The following is a 12,562-nucleotide window of genomic DNA, read 5'->3' on the forward strand; positions in this document are numbered from 1 at the left end:
CTTGCACAGCAGGAAATATAGAATCCTTCAAACAAGTGATGAACTGGGTACATCCCACCCATCCCCCCTTTTATTATGATGTTAGAATATTCTTGTTCCGTGTGACCAGATGTTGTAGTCTCAAGGCCCATACATCTGGTACACATTACATAACCCTGATCATCTCAGTCATGATTATAGTTCCCAGCCTCAGCTGGTGTTTGACACGCTTACAACACTTGCTCAGGGTGGTGCATCTATATATCCTGTACTAATCACTAGGATTCCTGTAGAGGCAAAACCTAACTAATTTTTAACCTACTCTCACCCCATTCTTAGCCTAAGCTATGTAACCCTGTAAAGAAAAGATCACTATACTGACGCTGAAGCAGCTCCGGGATCCAGATGATCAGGTTTTTGCCTGTTGACTTATGCCATCTGTGTCCCATTGGAGAGATTTTTCTTCACTTCTTTCAGGTCTTGTATGCACAGCAGACATTGAGGCAAAATCTCTTTAAAGTAAGAGGAATCCATGCTTCATTGTCCCCAGAATGAGTGTACCAACTGAAAGACTTCTCGCTATAGTCCTGTTTTGGTGACCACTCAATTTTTTGGATTTTCCAATGAATTTCTGTCTTGATGAGAGTGGTCAACAGGACAGATGGAAAGGATACTTTTTCCTAACTGCGACACACATGGTATTAAAATTGCTTCCACCCTGCTCTATCCAAAACCAACAAAAAAAAAGCAAGTTATTTGGCTTTAGATACTTTAAACTTTTTTTTTGTCTTTCAGCAAACCAGCATCTTTCCTCTCCAAAGGCAAGTGACATCGCTGTGATTATGTATACAAGTGGGTCTACAGGCATTCCCAAAGGAGTGATGATCTCTCACAGCAATATCATTGCTGGCATAACAGGCATGGCACAGAGGATAACAAACCTGGGGTATGAAAGCTTACAGCTCAGCAAGTACAATAGTGATATATTGTAGTGTTTTTTTGTCAAGTGAATGTTCTGTTCATAATACCCACCTACCAGGTACTCTGAGTTGCACCTATTTTTGTACATGCCTGAAATGTTTGTAACATGTAAATGCTATGTGTGGTTACATATGCAAGGAAACCAATATTCTGTAATTCTGTAGTGAGTGAACACAGTCATTCTAGAATATTAGAATTATTTTGTTATTAATGCAGTAAAAAGTGCCATTGTTCTCTTCCCCCCTCAAGTTACAAATTATCCTATTATGAGGTTTACTGGAAAATGGCAGTCTGTTATGTTGGTATCTTTTTAAATTTGTGTTTTTAAAGGTAACACATTTTTTATTGGCTGCAATCACATATACCCCACAGCATTTAGAAAATCTCTATTAAAAAAAATTGCAGGAATTGTATTCCTGATGTTGCACGTAAACCTTAGACACGCCTACCCCAATTTTGTTTATGCTCTTATTTAATAGCAGTGTAAAGGCTTGGGCTGCATTCACATTACAGCGCTTTGAATTGCGGGCAGATTTGGGGCATAAATCTACCCATGATTTGACAGCGCCGATGTGTGAATGATAAATCGTGACACTCGCATTTGAGATGCCATTCATTTAACACCTTAAATCGCAGTGCGGGTCTGCTGCTATTGTCGAGGGGGGAAGCCTGTTGCCCAAAAAAGTTCAGAAGTTACTTTTGGGTGACATGCGATGTGGACAGCAGACCCACACTGATTTGAGATGTCATTAAAATGGCTTCTCAAATGTAAGCCCTGCGATTTGTCACGTTGGCACTGTCAAATAGCAGCTATATTGGCAGAAAATCTGCCTATGAATCAAAACGCTGTAGTGTGAATGCAGCCTTGGAATGAAGTTCTCTCTGTGAGGACTATTTGTGTCCTTACTCAATGGAACACTTCTCGTGGATGAAAAATGAAACTTTGTTAAACTGTTAGTGGTGCTTCAGTCCAATATTATTATTATATTATTATTTTTTTTTTTGTTTACATAATCTCTATAAGGTTTTATTTCTTCCCTAAATCCTAGAAATCCCAAAAAATATTTAACTTTCTGTTCTAGCTACAGCAGTTACAACAGGAAGTAGGGCAATTCACTACTGTAGTAGTGAATTTTTGTGTCCACAAAAATAATATACTGATTTTGAAGTTAGAAAACAATATCTAAATACAAAAAAAAAAAACAGAAACTTGGAGTTGGCCAAGGGTACAGCTACAGGCTTGGGTTTTTTTTTTGTGTTTTTTTTTTTTAGGTTTTTGTTTGTCAGTGACCCAGCTGGAGTTTTCCACTTACTTTCTGAATTAATGGCGGAGGTGGGATAGGAAGAGTGGGGAAATCTCCCCAGTGGTTTTGCCATAAAAAAAACTAATAAGTGAGTAAGCACCTATTGCCAATCTATTCCAAAGTAAGGTAAAACATTCTGGCAGGAGTACCCCTTTAAGAAATTTTGGATGCATTGATCCATACATGTAGTAAGAAAACCTGTTTACAATGAATTCATGTTTCTTGGATGAATCCTATGCAAACTGGAAGTGAAAACATTGTTTTGCTTTGTGTGGTGGCAGGTGTTTAACAGCACCCCTGTAAAATGTACTGGCTTACACATTTGTACTGTAGGATAGGATATGTGTGTGTTTTTTTTTGGGGGGGGGAATTAAGTGTGCAGCACTGCAAATGTTGCACGGACAGTCTTCTTCATGAGAGACCATCTTCACAATGCTGCAGACAGCGCCAACCTCACAAGTGTTCACCTTATTCCCTTTTCCAATCTCCTTCCTTTTGTAAAGTATCTTTTTTTTTTTTTTTTTTTTCGATAGTAAAAGTTTATCTTGTGGCAAGGTTACATATTAGAAGGTAGCAATAAACCTGTTTCCCCATATTACAGAGAGCAAGACACGTACATTGGTTACTTGCCTTTAGCACATGTGTTGGAGTTAAGTGCTGAGTTGGTGTGCCTGTCCCGTGGATGTGGAGTGGGCTATTCTTCACCACAGACTCTCTCAGATCAGGTAAGTGGCATTGTTACTTCAAGGGACATTTTAACAGAGCATTCTGATATCCCTTTTCTGAAAGGTTAACTCCATCTTCTTTTTAGACCATATTATGCCCAGACCTGTACCCCGAATCCCCCGCCACCTTTGACTGTGTCCTCAGCTGTAAATAAGGCCTGTGCATTGCAACATTATTCATGATTGCAATGCTTTGCAGGCTCATTTGCAAAAAATAATGCTTATTTTAATTTTTTTCAAAAGGTGGAATTGGCCTTTAAAGCGGACCTTCGGTCATTTCTTTTTTTTTTTTCAAATTTCCATCTACTTCTGCCCTTGTTTTAACTTTAGATAGTAAAACGCTTTTTTTTTTTTTTTTTTTTTTCTGCCAGTAAATACCTTATACAGTCCACCTCCCGTTTCTTGTCTGTTTCTTAACCTAGGCTAAAAATATATATATTTCTCCCTCTCTGATGTGCATAGAACTAAAATAAATAAGACCTCCTCTGATATAGTATATCTTTTTTTTTTTTTTTTTTTATCTCTGTTCTCTTGTTGTCTTTTCTGTTTTGGCCCATGTGCTCTGGCACTTTTATATTCCTCCGAGTGTCAAGTAAGTGCCTTGGAGAGCAATGTCTTTGTAACTGGAGACCCTATCACATCATAGCAGGCTAAATTTCTGTATTTGGCTCAGTCTTTTGTAAGAATCTATAGAATAGCCTAGGAACATCGGGTTCCTTGTTGCACAAGACAGACATGTGTTTTGTTGTAAATCTAGAGCACTTCAAGAGGAATGTTCTTTGACTTCTGATCACATGAACGGTGAGCATGTTCTGTATATAACTTTAGGAAAATCCATAGAGCACTGAGAATGACGCAAACCATTCTGTAATCTGTCAGCTTGTATTTTTTTTACGTTCAGCAGCTGTCATTCCTTTATAAACACATTCACTTGTGGAACTGTTACTTATTGGGCTTTTTTTTTTATTTCTTTAGTCTACTAAAATCAAGAAAGGAAGCAAAGGTGACGCATCAGAGCTTCAGCCCACCCTAATGGCTGCTGTCCCAGTAAGTTGCTTTTTAAAAAGAAAGATAATCACCACCTCATGCTTTTTACTGTAAACGGGCAGCCCTGACGTTATACTGACTCAGTGTTCAGATTCGCAGCACAGTGTGTGAAATGATGCAGGTACAAATATTTACACCTATTTTCACCAAGCCTCTGAGATGATTTATGGGTCTGCTGTGCATTCATCAGATGTTTTCTTATTGAAGAGATCTCCTGCCTCCTCCTTGCATACACTGACCATGTGTTCTGAAAAATATCAGACCTTAATTCAGCACTACAAGCATGTGCAGTTTAATTCTGCTAAGATTTATTTTGAATTTCTTAAGACTGGGCTCCTAAAGATGAAAAAAAAAAGTGTCCCTGCCTACCTGCTAAACCTGTTTCTGTGCAGCCAGTTCTTGGCTTTTAGTGTCCTCTATCCTACTGCCCCCTTGTCAGTTTGGTCTTTTTACAGCTGAGTTTCGTCCAGACCGCTGAATACACAATTTGGATACATACGTCGGTTTTTCATGCCAAAGGATTTGTGACTTTGTTCTGCCCATCTCCCAATTCATTAACTTTTGCTAGACCGCATAACCACATTTATGGCCTCAACTGCAGTTAAGCCATGCATCCTGTTCATGGTCTCCCTTTTCAGCCTGCTGACTGGACAGTAAAGGAGCAGCAGGATACTGGTAAAGTCCCCACTCCTGACATGAGGATTGTCCACACTGTGCAGTGCGGTCAAGTCCGTATTGGCTCACAGGGCCAACCCTTCCTCTCCCAGTTTAACGTGTTACTAAACCCAGGCCCCTGCATTCCACTATATATCTGGTCTTCCACAGTACACAAAACATTGAAATGCCATCATTTTTTAGTAAATATAAATGGATAAATACCTTTTCTCAGTATATAGCAGTCTTGTGACTTCCTTCGGTGTCTGGCCAGGCACTGGTTAAAGCTTGTCGGAGGCATTTTTTTTATTCTGCTCTGACTGTCGTATGAGACTGCAAGACCCCTAACCCTCTAGACCAGTGATGGTGAACCTTGGCACCCCAGATGTTTTGACTGCAGAGTGCATGAGCATCATGGGAAATGTAGTTTCAAAACATCTGGGGTGCCAAGGTTCGCCATCACTGCTCTAGACAGTACTGATCACAAAAAAACATCTAGCAATACACACCAAACTGATCATGTGCAGAGTGCCCCCTAGACTCTATTATCAGCAAATGGATTAGGGTTAGGTGGGAGGAGGAGGAGCAGAGAAGACTGGATTAAACCGTCTTTTTACATACAATGCTGATTTAACCCCTTAGGTTCCACAGTGAGTATAACAAGCATGCTTTACTGCATATACAGAATGATTTTTCTGTTGTGGGTTTAGTAACACTTTAAGTACTGTTGTTCAGGGCATTACTTGATGAAATTGATATAAAGAGAGATCCAGGCACTTATCTTATATTTGGTAGGGCTGCAACTAACTATTATTTTCATAATCGATTAGTTGGATGATTTATTGTTTCAATTAATCGGTTTATAACCTTACAAAAAAAAGTGGGTCAAATTGATGTTCATTTTCAACCACAGTGACAGGAAAATTTGGAAATGATAGAAAACTTCTTGGTCAAAGGAATTTTCAGACGGTGTATGTGGTTTTCATTCAGAAACTACATTAATTTTAAAAACAAGTGAAATTTTAAAACAAAATTCTTTCATTCAGCGAATGTACAAAGATTTTTCATCTGAATATTCTCATCTGAAAATTGATCTGTGTGGCCAGCCTAAGGCTCGTTACACACCTGTGCAGTTTGCTTTTGATCTGTTTCTGCAGTGCTTTTTGCTGTGCGTTTTTGATTTCTGCGCATGTGGTTTTACTGCAGTTGCAACACAAATTGCTTCAAAAACACATTACATGCTTTTCTGCAGCTTCTCCATTGAAGTATATTGAATCAAAGAAGCACCATTTTGCGTTTAAAAGTCCCTGACCCTTTCCAAATACGCAGCGGCTGAAAAAAGCACAGATATGAACGTGTCCCATAGGAAACTATGTAAATGAACTATGGTGCGTTTCTGCAAAAAGCACCAATAAACGCATAGATGTGAACCAGGTCTAAGAGATTTAGTAACATAATGGGGTTAAAAAAAAATACTAAAATTGGCCCTAAAAAAAAAGCAAATCACTACTGTAAGGAGTTAATTTTTTAGAACTGTGAAGTAATATTTACAGTAGTGATTATTTGCTCTTTTTGTACTATAAAGGGCTCATTTTAGTTTTTTTTAAACCCCATTATGTTACTGGCCAATCGATTAATTTCATAATCTATTGTCGATTAATTGATTTGTTGTTTCAGCCCTAATATTTGGATACTTTATGAACCTATTGACGGTGGTGGTAGAGCTAAGGTCCCTTAAAAAAAAAAAAAAAAAAAATCCTTTAGATTTACTGTCCATCTTTCTCTGTAATTTGTGCTTGCATGCTGTCATCTCCAGGAACAGCCTGTTCTAATATCCTGGGTCTCAGAGATTGTGCCCGATTGTCCACCAATTGTGTGACATTGCAAGGTTATGAAAACACAGCTTTCTTTGTATTCCTCTGCTCTCTATAATCATTTTTATGACAGTGAGTAGAGGAAGAAAGTATACTACAATGTTATTTGTTTTACAAGTTCATCATCTCCTTGAAATACTTACACATTCTGAATGAAATCAAAATGTTTGGCATTTCATTAATCAGGGTGATTAAGGCTTCTAGGACCGTTTTATATGTCAATACTTTTTTTTTTTTTTTTTCTTGTTTTTTAATCGCATTGATTTTAATAAAATTTTGAATATGTGCATTGCACATGCAGGTGAGATACCTACCACCATATAAGCTTTGACTAGACCAAAGTGTGTGTGTGTGTGTGTGGTGTGTTTTATTTTTTTATTTTTATTTTTTATTATTGTTATTCTTGTATGTGAAAGGGTAAACCATTAAGGGGTCTGCATTAAATTGAACCTGCATACAGAAATCTCCCAAAGTGAGGGGGATTCCCCTCTAAAGCCCCATACACACTATCAGATTTTCTGCTGATTTTTTTTCATTCAGGTTTACCAAAACCATGTAGTAGAAGGGCCTACCTGATTGCATACAAGTTGAAACTCCTAAGGTTTGACTTCATATTATATGGTTTTGGTAAATCTGAAGGAAAAACTCAGCAGAAAAACAGTGTGTATGGGGCTTTAGTCAGATTTCCCCATTGAAATATCTTTTGTTCAGGTGAAAACGCATACATTTTGACTTTCAAAATAAAATTAAACTCCTTCTTCTTCTTTTTTTTTTTTTTTTTTTTCCACCAATGAAACTGGTACACAATCCCACAATAAAAACCAAAGGGGATACAAACAACAAAAAAAGGGAATAATTCAATAGCTATAAAAGTATCAAAGCTTGACAGAGGGTTGCGCTATACAAAATTTAAAAGAAGAAAAGGGTTTTGGCTTGAGATACTTTAAGAAGAAATAAGACAAGCGCACAAGTGCTGGGAATTCTGTGTGCTTTACAATGTCCACCTTTGTGCCATTTGGTTACTCTGTCCTATTGCACTTTGATGCCTGTGTCTTTTAGGGGAGTATTTTTAGGTTTGTGCGTACTTTATGTAAAAATCCTCTTTAAGGAAAGATGCATGCGTTAAGTAAAATTTTTAAAAAGCCTAGCCGCTTTACATATGATTAAAATAGGCGTGTTTTCAGCACAAAGTTTCTTGGTTTCCATAGAAAAACCTGTGTGTCACTTAGAGATTTAGAAGTTCTTTTTTAAACTTGATTTTCTTCTTTTATAGGAAATAATGGATCGTATTTATAAGAATGTTATGAGTAAGGTAGCCACAATGAGTGCTGTTCAGAAAGGTCTCTTCTCTCTTGCCTACAACTACAAAATGAAGCAGATTTCCAGAGGATACAGCACCCCGTTGTGTGACAGGTACACCATTGGCATCACATCAGAGTCTCAATAGACTTGCATAGATTCTTATAATGTTGTGTGCTCTGTGGAAGGGGCTGTATTCAGTCTTTGCCTTGGTGACAGAATGTTGGCCACGTAGAGCTAATATAATTAGCATGTGCAATTGTTTTCTTTATACTTCCCGTAAATATGACGATTTGTAAGTGATCTAATTTCCTGAACATGCATTTTTCTTCCCTCTTTTTTAAACATGTACAGTCAGACCAATTAAATATGTACATTGGCTCCTTGGTTTGAGTATTTTAAGAAATATATCTGCTTGTTTTAAGAGACATCCAAACACTAGATATACAGTGGCAAGAAAAAAAATGTGAACCCTTTGGAATGAACTGGATTTTTCTGCTTTAATTTGCCATAAAAAGCTACCGAAAGCATGCTCAAAGTAATTGTTGGCAAAGGAATTTGACCAGGCATTCCCTCCAAGGGTGCACTTACTTTTCCCTCCAGCACTGTGAATGTTTAAGGAGCATGTTCAGTAAAGCTATGCAAAATCACAATGGTTTGCATTTTATCAGCTTAAGCACATTGTGTTGTCCATTGTTGTCACTTAGATGAGCATCAGATCACATTTTATGGTTCACATACTTTTTCTTGCCACTGTATACCTGCTGAATGATTTGCTTGTGGTACAGGGGGAACTGCGTAACCCACATTTTTTTTTTTTTTTTTTTCCATCATGGCTCATTTTTTTTCAAAGTACCTTTCTGGGAATGCTATAAAAATCTGTCCAGTTCCAACTCTCCTCCCTGCTGTTGCCAAACCCCCAAAAAAATGCTTTAGCTAAAACCAGGCTTTAATTTTTATTTATAAACCTGTTTGGTAGAAGTAATGCATCAAAAAACATCAATAGCTGGAGCTGGGTTTGAATAAAAACATGATTTTAGTTTGGAAACATTATATCCTTTACACGTTATTCTTGATTTCTGTTGAGAAATGTAGTGCAAGGACTCAATGTTTGAGACTGTTCATTTCAGGGAAAGGAAGATGAGGTCACGGGGAGGGACTTGGTGGCGTGACTGTTTAAGTAAATTGTAAGTAGAGTGTTCAGTTTAGGAGTCCCTGTCTGCATTCTAGGAAAGTGGATTATCTTGGTCTGGGTCTAATGGCTCTATATCAAGTCTGGAGTTCACATAGAAAATGTACTGTTGCAATGCACGGTGCAATGGCCTCTCCTAGCTGCCTAAAGCATTATGTAATGGCACAGAAGTAACCTGCAGGGTAGACGCATCTTCCCTAGTACTGGGCTCTGAGATCATAATATTTTTTTGTGCTCTAGATTAGTGCAGACAGGTTTTATTAAATATGTAGGTGCAAAATGCCAGCATTATTGTAACACTTTGGTATACAAAGTACTTTTGTTTTTTGCTGTTGCACAGTGTGCTGCACTATATACATGGTATGGCTGAAAAATTTTTTTTGTTTAGGCCCATCGCACGACGTGCAATTTTCAGGTAAAGCAGTCTCACAAAAAAATGGTCTGGTCATTAAAGGGAGAAATCCTTCTGGAGCATTTAACAGGACAGGACTGAATATGGTCATTTTAGCTAGTTTTCTATCCATTTACAAACTGATTTTTCCAAGTCTGTAGACTTTACCTTGCACATTAGCTGTGTAGGGAACTGTGTCAAATGCTTTTGCAAAATTAAAGTATACTAACAGGTCTATAGTTACTTGGTAAAGACTTTGATCCCTTTTTAAATATAGGCACCACATTGGCCCTTCGTCAATCCATTGGTACTATCCCAGTCATTAGAGTCCCTAAAGTTTAGAAATGCTATAGGTGCTTTATCCACCTTTTTATTCTGTTTAAAAGTTTCTGGCCCATATCAATTTTAAACCATAATGGATCATTTGGGGCAGTGTCAATACCACCCCCATTATGGAAATGAGCTCCCCCATTCTCCTTGTTGCATTTGTTTGGTAAAAAAGGGGGAAGGAAAAAAATGTAACTGACTTTTCTCATGTTTTCCCAGGATTGTATTCTGGAAAGTGCGCAAACTTCTAGGAGGGAAGTTGAGGGTCCTACTCTCTGGCGGTGCCCCTTTATCGGCTGCTACTCAGCGCTTTATGAATATCTGCTTCTGCTGTCCAGTAGGGCAGGGCTATGGACTCACAGAGACATGTGGTGCTGGCACCATTACTGAAAGTAAGTGTGGACTACAGCACAAATGTTCTAAAATGTTACCACTTTGCAAGGAAACCATTAGATGTACAAGATGAATTGTATACCATCTGTTATTTTTTTTTTCCCTCTAACTTTCTCATTAATAATCATCATTGTCAAAGTTGGTTCTCCAGCATGCTTCATGAAATATTCTAAAAATCCAAATGCCTTTGACAGCCCAATACTTATTCATTATAACATTGTAATTAATGGGAAGTTTCTGCTGCTAAGCTTGTCATCGTCTGTTCTTTGCCTTGGTGTTCCTGGCCTGCCTGTTTCATTCATTGGATTTCAGTTTTTAGCCATGAAGGGTCAGCATCACATGCAGGCATGACCTTGAGCAAAGTGGATCCGCCAGGAGCTGCTGACTGACGGTTGGCAGCGCTCTGATCTCATAACCGAGCCATTGGCGATGTTCGATGGCTCGGCTCTCGGTGAAGAGGCAATAGGGGACAGATGCAGCAACATCAAATATGACTAGGGAAAAAACAGAAAACCCACACTTCTTTTAACTGAGAGCAGGGGGGCGGTGCCAAGTTGGGCTGTGTTTTTGAATAGACTCATACAGTCTGGCTCGCGAGCGAGACTGCATGAGTGACGCGGATTCCAATGGGGAGGGGCTATGCGGAAGAGAGGAATCGGCGGGGGACCTAAAGAAGAGGATCGAGTCTGCTCTGTGCAAACCCATTACACAGAGCAGGTAAGTATGACGTGTGTTTTAATTAAAAAAATAAAACTTTAGCATCGCTTTTTAAACTTCAGCTTTAAAACCCTTCATTATGCTGCGTAACCTGGTTTTAACATGTTTAGGACCCTAGTATAGTCCAAATGAATTTAAAATAAATCATGGTATCTATGCATTAGTTGTATGTTTGTTTGTGGGGTTTTTATTTATTTTTATTCTTTATTTTTTTGTGCGTGGAAGGTACCCACATATTGCATTTAGTAACAGGGCTGCTCTTTCTTTTAGTGTGGGACTACAGTACAGGCAGAGTGGGAGCACCTTTGGTATGTTCTGAAATGAAGCTAAAGAACTGGGAAGAAGGTAAGTTTTAAGTTGCAAAAATTTTGCACTTACAGTATGGAGTGTCTGGGTCCATAAATGATGATGTATACTGTAATGTAATCACAGTTGTAACAGATCACACACTGCTTTGAAGGCATTACCGGCATATGTTTAGCCAAAGATTTCCCATCCCCCACCCCATGTGGTTCAAGCCCACCAATTGTGTAAAGCAGAATGCACCCATAACGGTTACATGTGCTTCTTATCCATAGGTCTAGTCTTCGAGTGTACATCGCTATGTTAATCGGTTAACTGTTAATCAGTGCAAATTGGATGCCTGCAAGGAATGTCATTTTACACTGGCCACGTGGCACCATGTTGGGCTGGGTTCACACTATTGTGAATTGGATGTGGCTTTCCCAGCATCCAGTTTGCATAGCAGGATTTTGAACCGGCTCCATATAGAGCCAGGCACACACATCTCTGCAGCGGCTCCGGTGTGAATTGCACAGGAGCCCTGTGTGTCGTCTTTTGGTCTGTTACAGGTTTGAACTCGGCCCACAATTTGGGCTGATTTGGACCTGAAATATTGAATGGAAACGCACCAGACTCCTGCTGTAAACCCAGCCTTAGGCTCCATTCACACCAATGTCTTTTCATGCTTTTTGCAGAAATGCTTTTTTTATTTAGTCCTTTTTTTTTTTTTTTTTTTTTTTTTTAATTTTGTTAACATGGGTTCCTATGAAACATGTTTACATCAATGCATTTTTGTGCCTCTACATTTTTGTAAAGGGTCAGGGACTTTTTTTTTTTTTTTTTGGTCCAATAGATTTCAATGGAGAAGCTGCAGAGAAGCATGTTGTACATCTTTACTGCATTGTTACCACAATTTTTGCTGTGATTATAACTTTTAAAATCTGCCTAACAAATGACTCTCCCGCATAAAGAATCAAAAAGCACTGTAGAAAAAGCAACTTGCATAGATGTGACTCGAGCCTTACACCGTATATAAGGATGTAACATGGTCTTTATGGTGGAGTTTAGTGAGGAGTTGATACAGTATTTTATATGAGCAAGTGATTGAATGTCATTTTGATGGAGGGCAGGGTGATTCAGGAATAGGGACACTTCTTCCCAACTCTGTACTTGAATATCATACATTCTCACAAACGTTTTGGATTTCAATGAAAGATCGTTTTGGCAGGAAATGACTTTTGAAGATCATGATAAACTCAATTCCTGTGTGACATGTCATGTTATTCCTAAATGTGTTTTCTCATGATTAGGGTCAGCAGTTTCTTCGATGTGTGAGGATTTAATCTTTGTGGGAATAATTGCGTGTTAATGTGGCAAGAATTTTCTCTTTTTATTTC

General features: G+C 38.4%; 1 protein-coding gene across 1 annotated transcript in view; it reads left to right on the forward strand.

Annotated features, from left to right (window-relative positions):
* ACSL3 (acyl-CoA synthetase long chain family member 3) overlaps nt 1-12,562 on the forward strand; it is a 112,179-nt gene that overhangs the window by 79,387 nt on the left and 20,230 nt on the right. Inside the window, exons 6-11 of the mRNA XM_077488310.1 lie at nt 775-925; nt 2,866-2,989; nt 3,965-4,036; nt 7,838-7,977; nt 9,993-10,165; nt 11,154-11,228. Coding sequence (XP_077344436.1) covers nt 775-925; nt 2,866-2,989; nt 3,965-4,036; nt 7,838-7,977; nt 9,993-10,165; nt 11,154-11,228 — 735 coding nt within the window. The remainder of the gene's footprint in view (nt 1-774; nt 926-2,865; nt 2,990-3,964; nt 4,037-7,837; nt 7,978-9,992; nt 10,166-11,153; nt 11,229-12,562) is intronic.

This window comes from Lithobates pipiens, unplaced genomic scaffold (genome assembly GCF_037356315.1).
Source record: "Lithobates pipiens isolate NorthernLeopardFrog02 unplaced genomic scaffold, aLitPip1_a1.2 Scaffold_18, whole genome shotgun sequence".
NCBI lineage: Eukaryota > Metazoa > Chordata > Amphibia > Anura > Ranidae > Lithobates > Lithobates pipiens.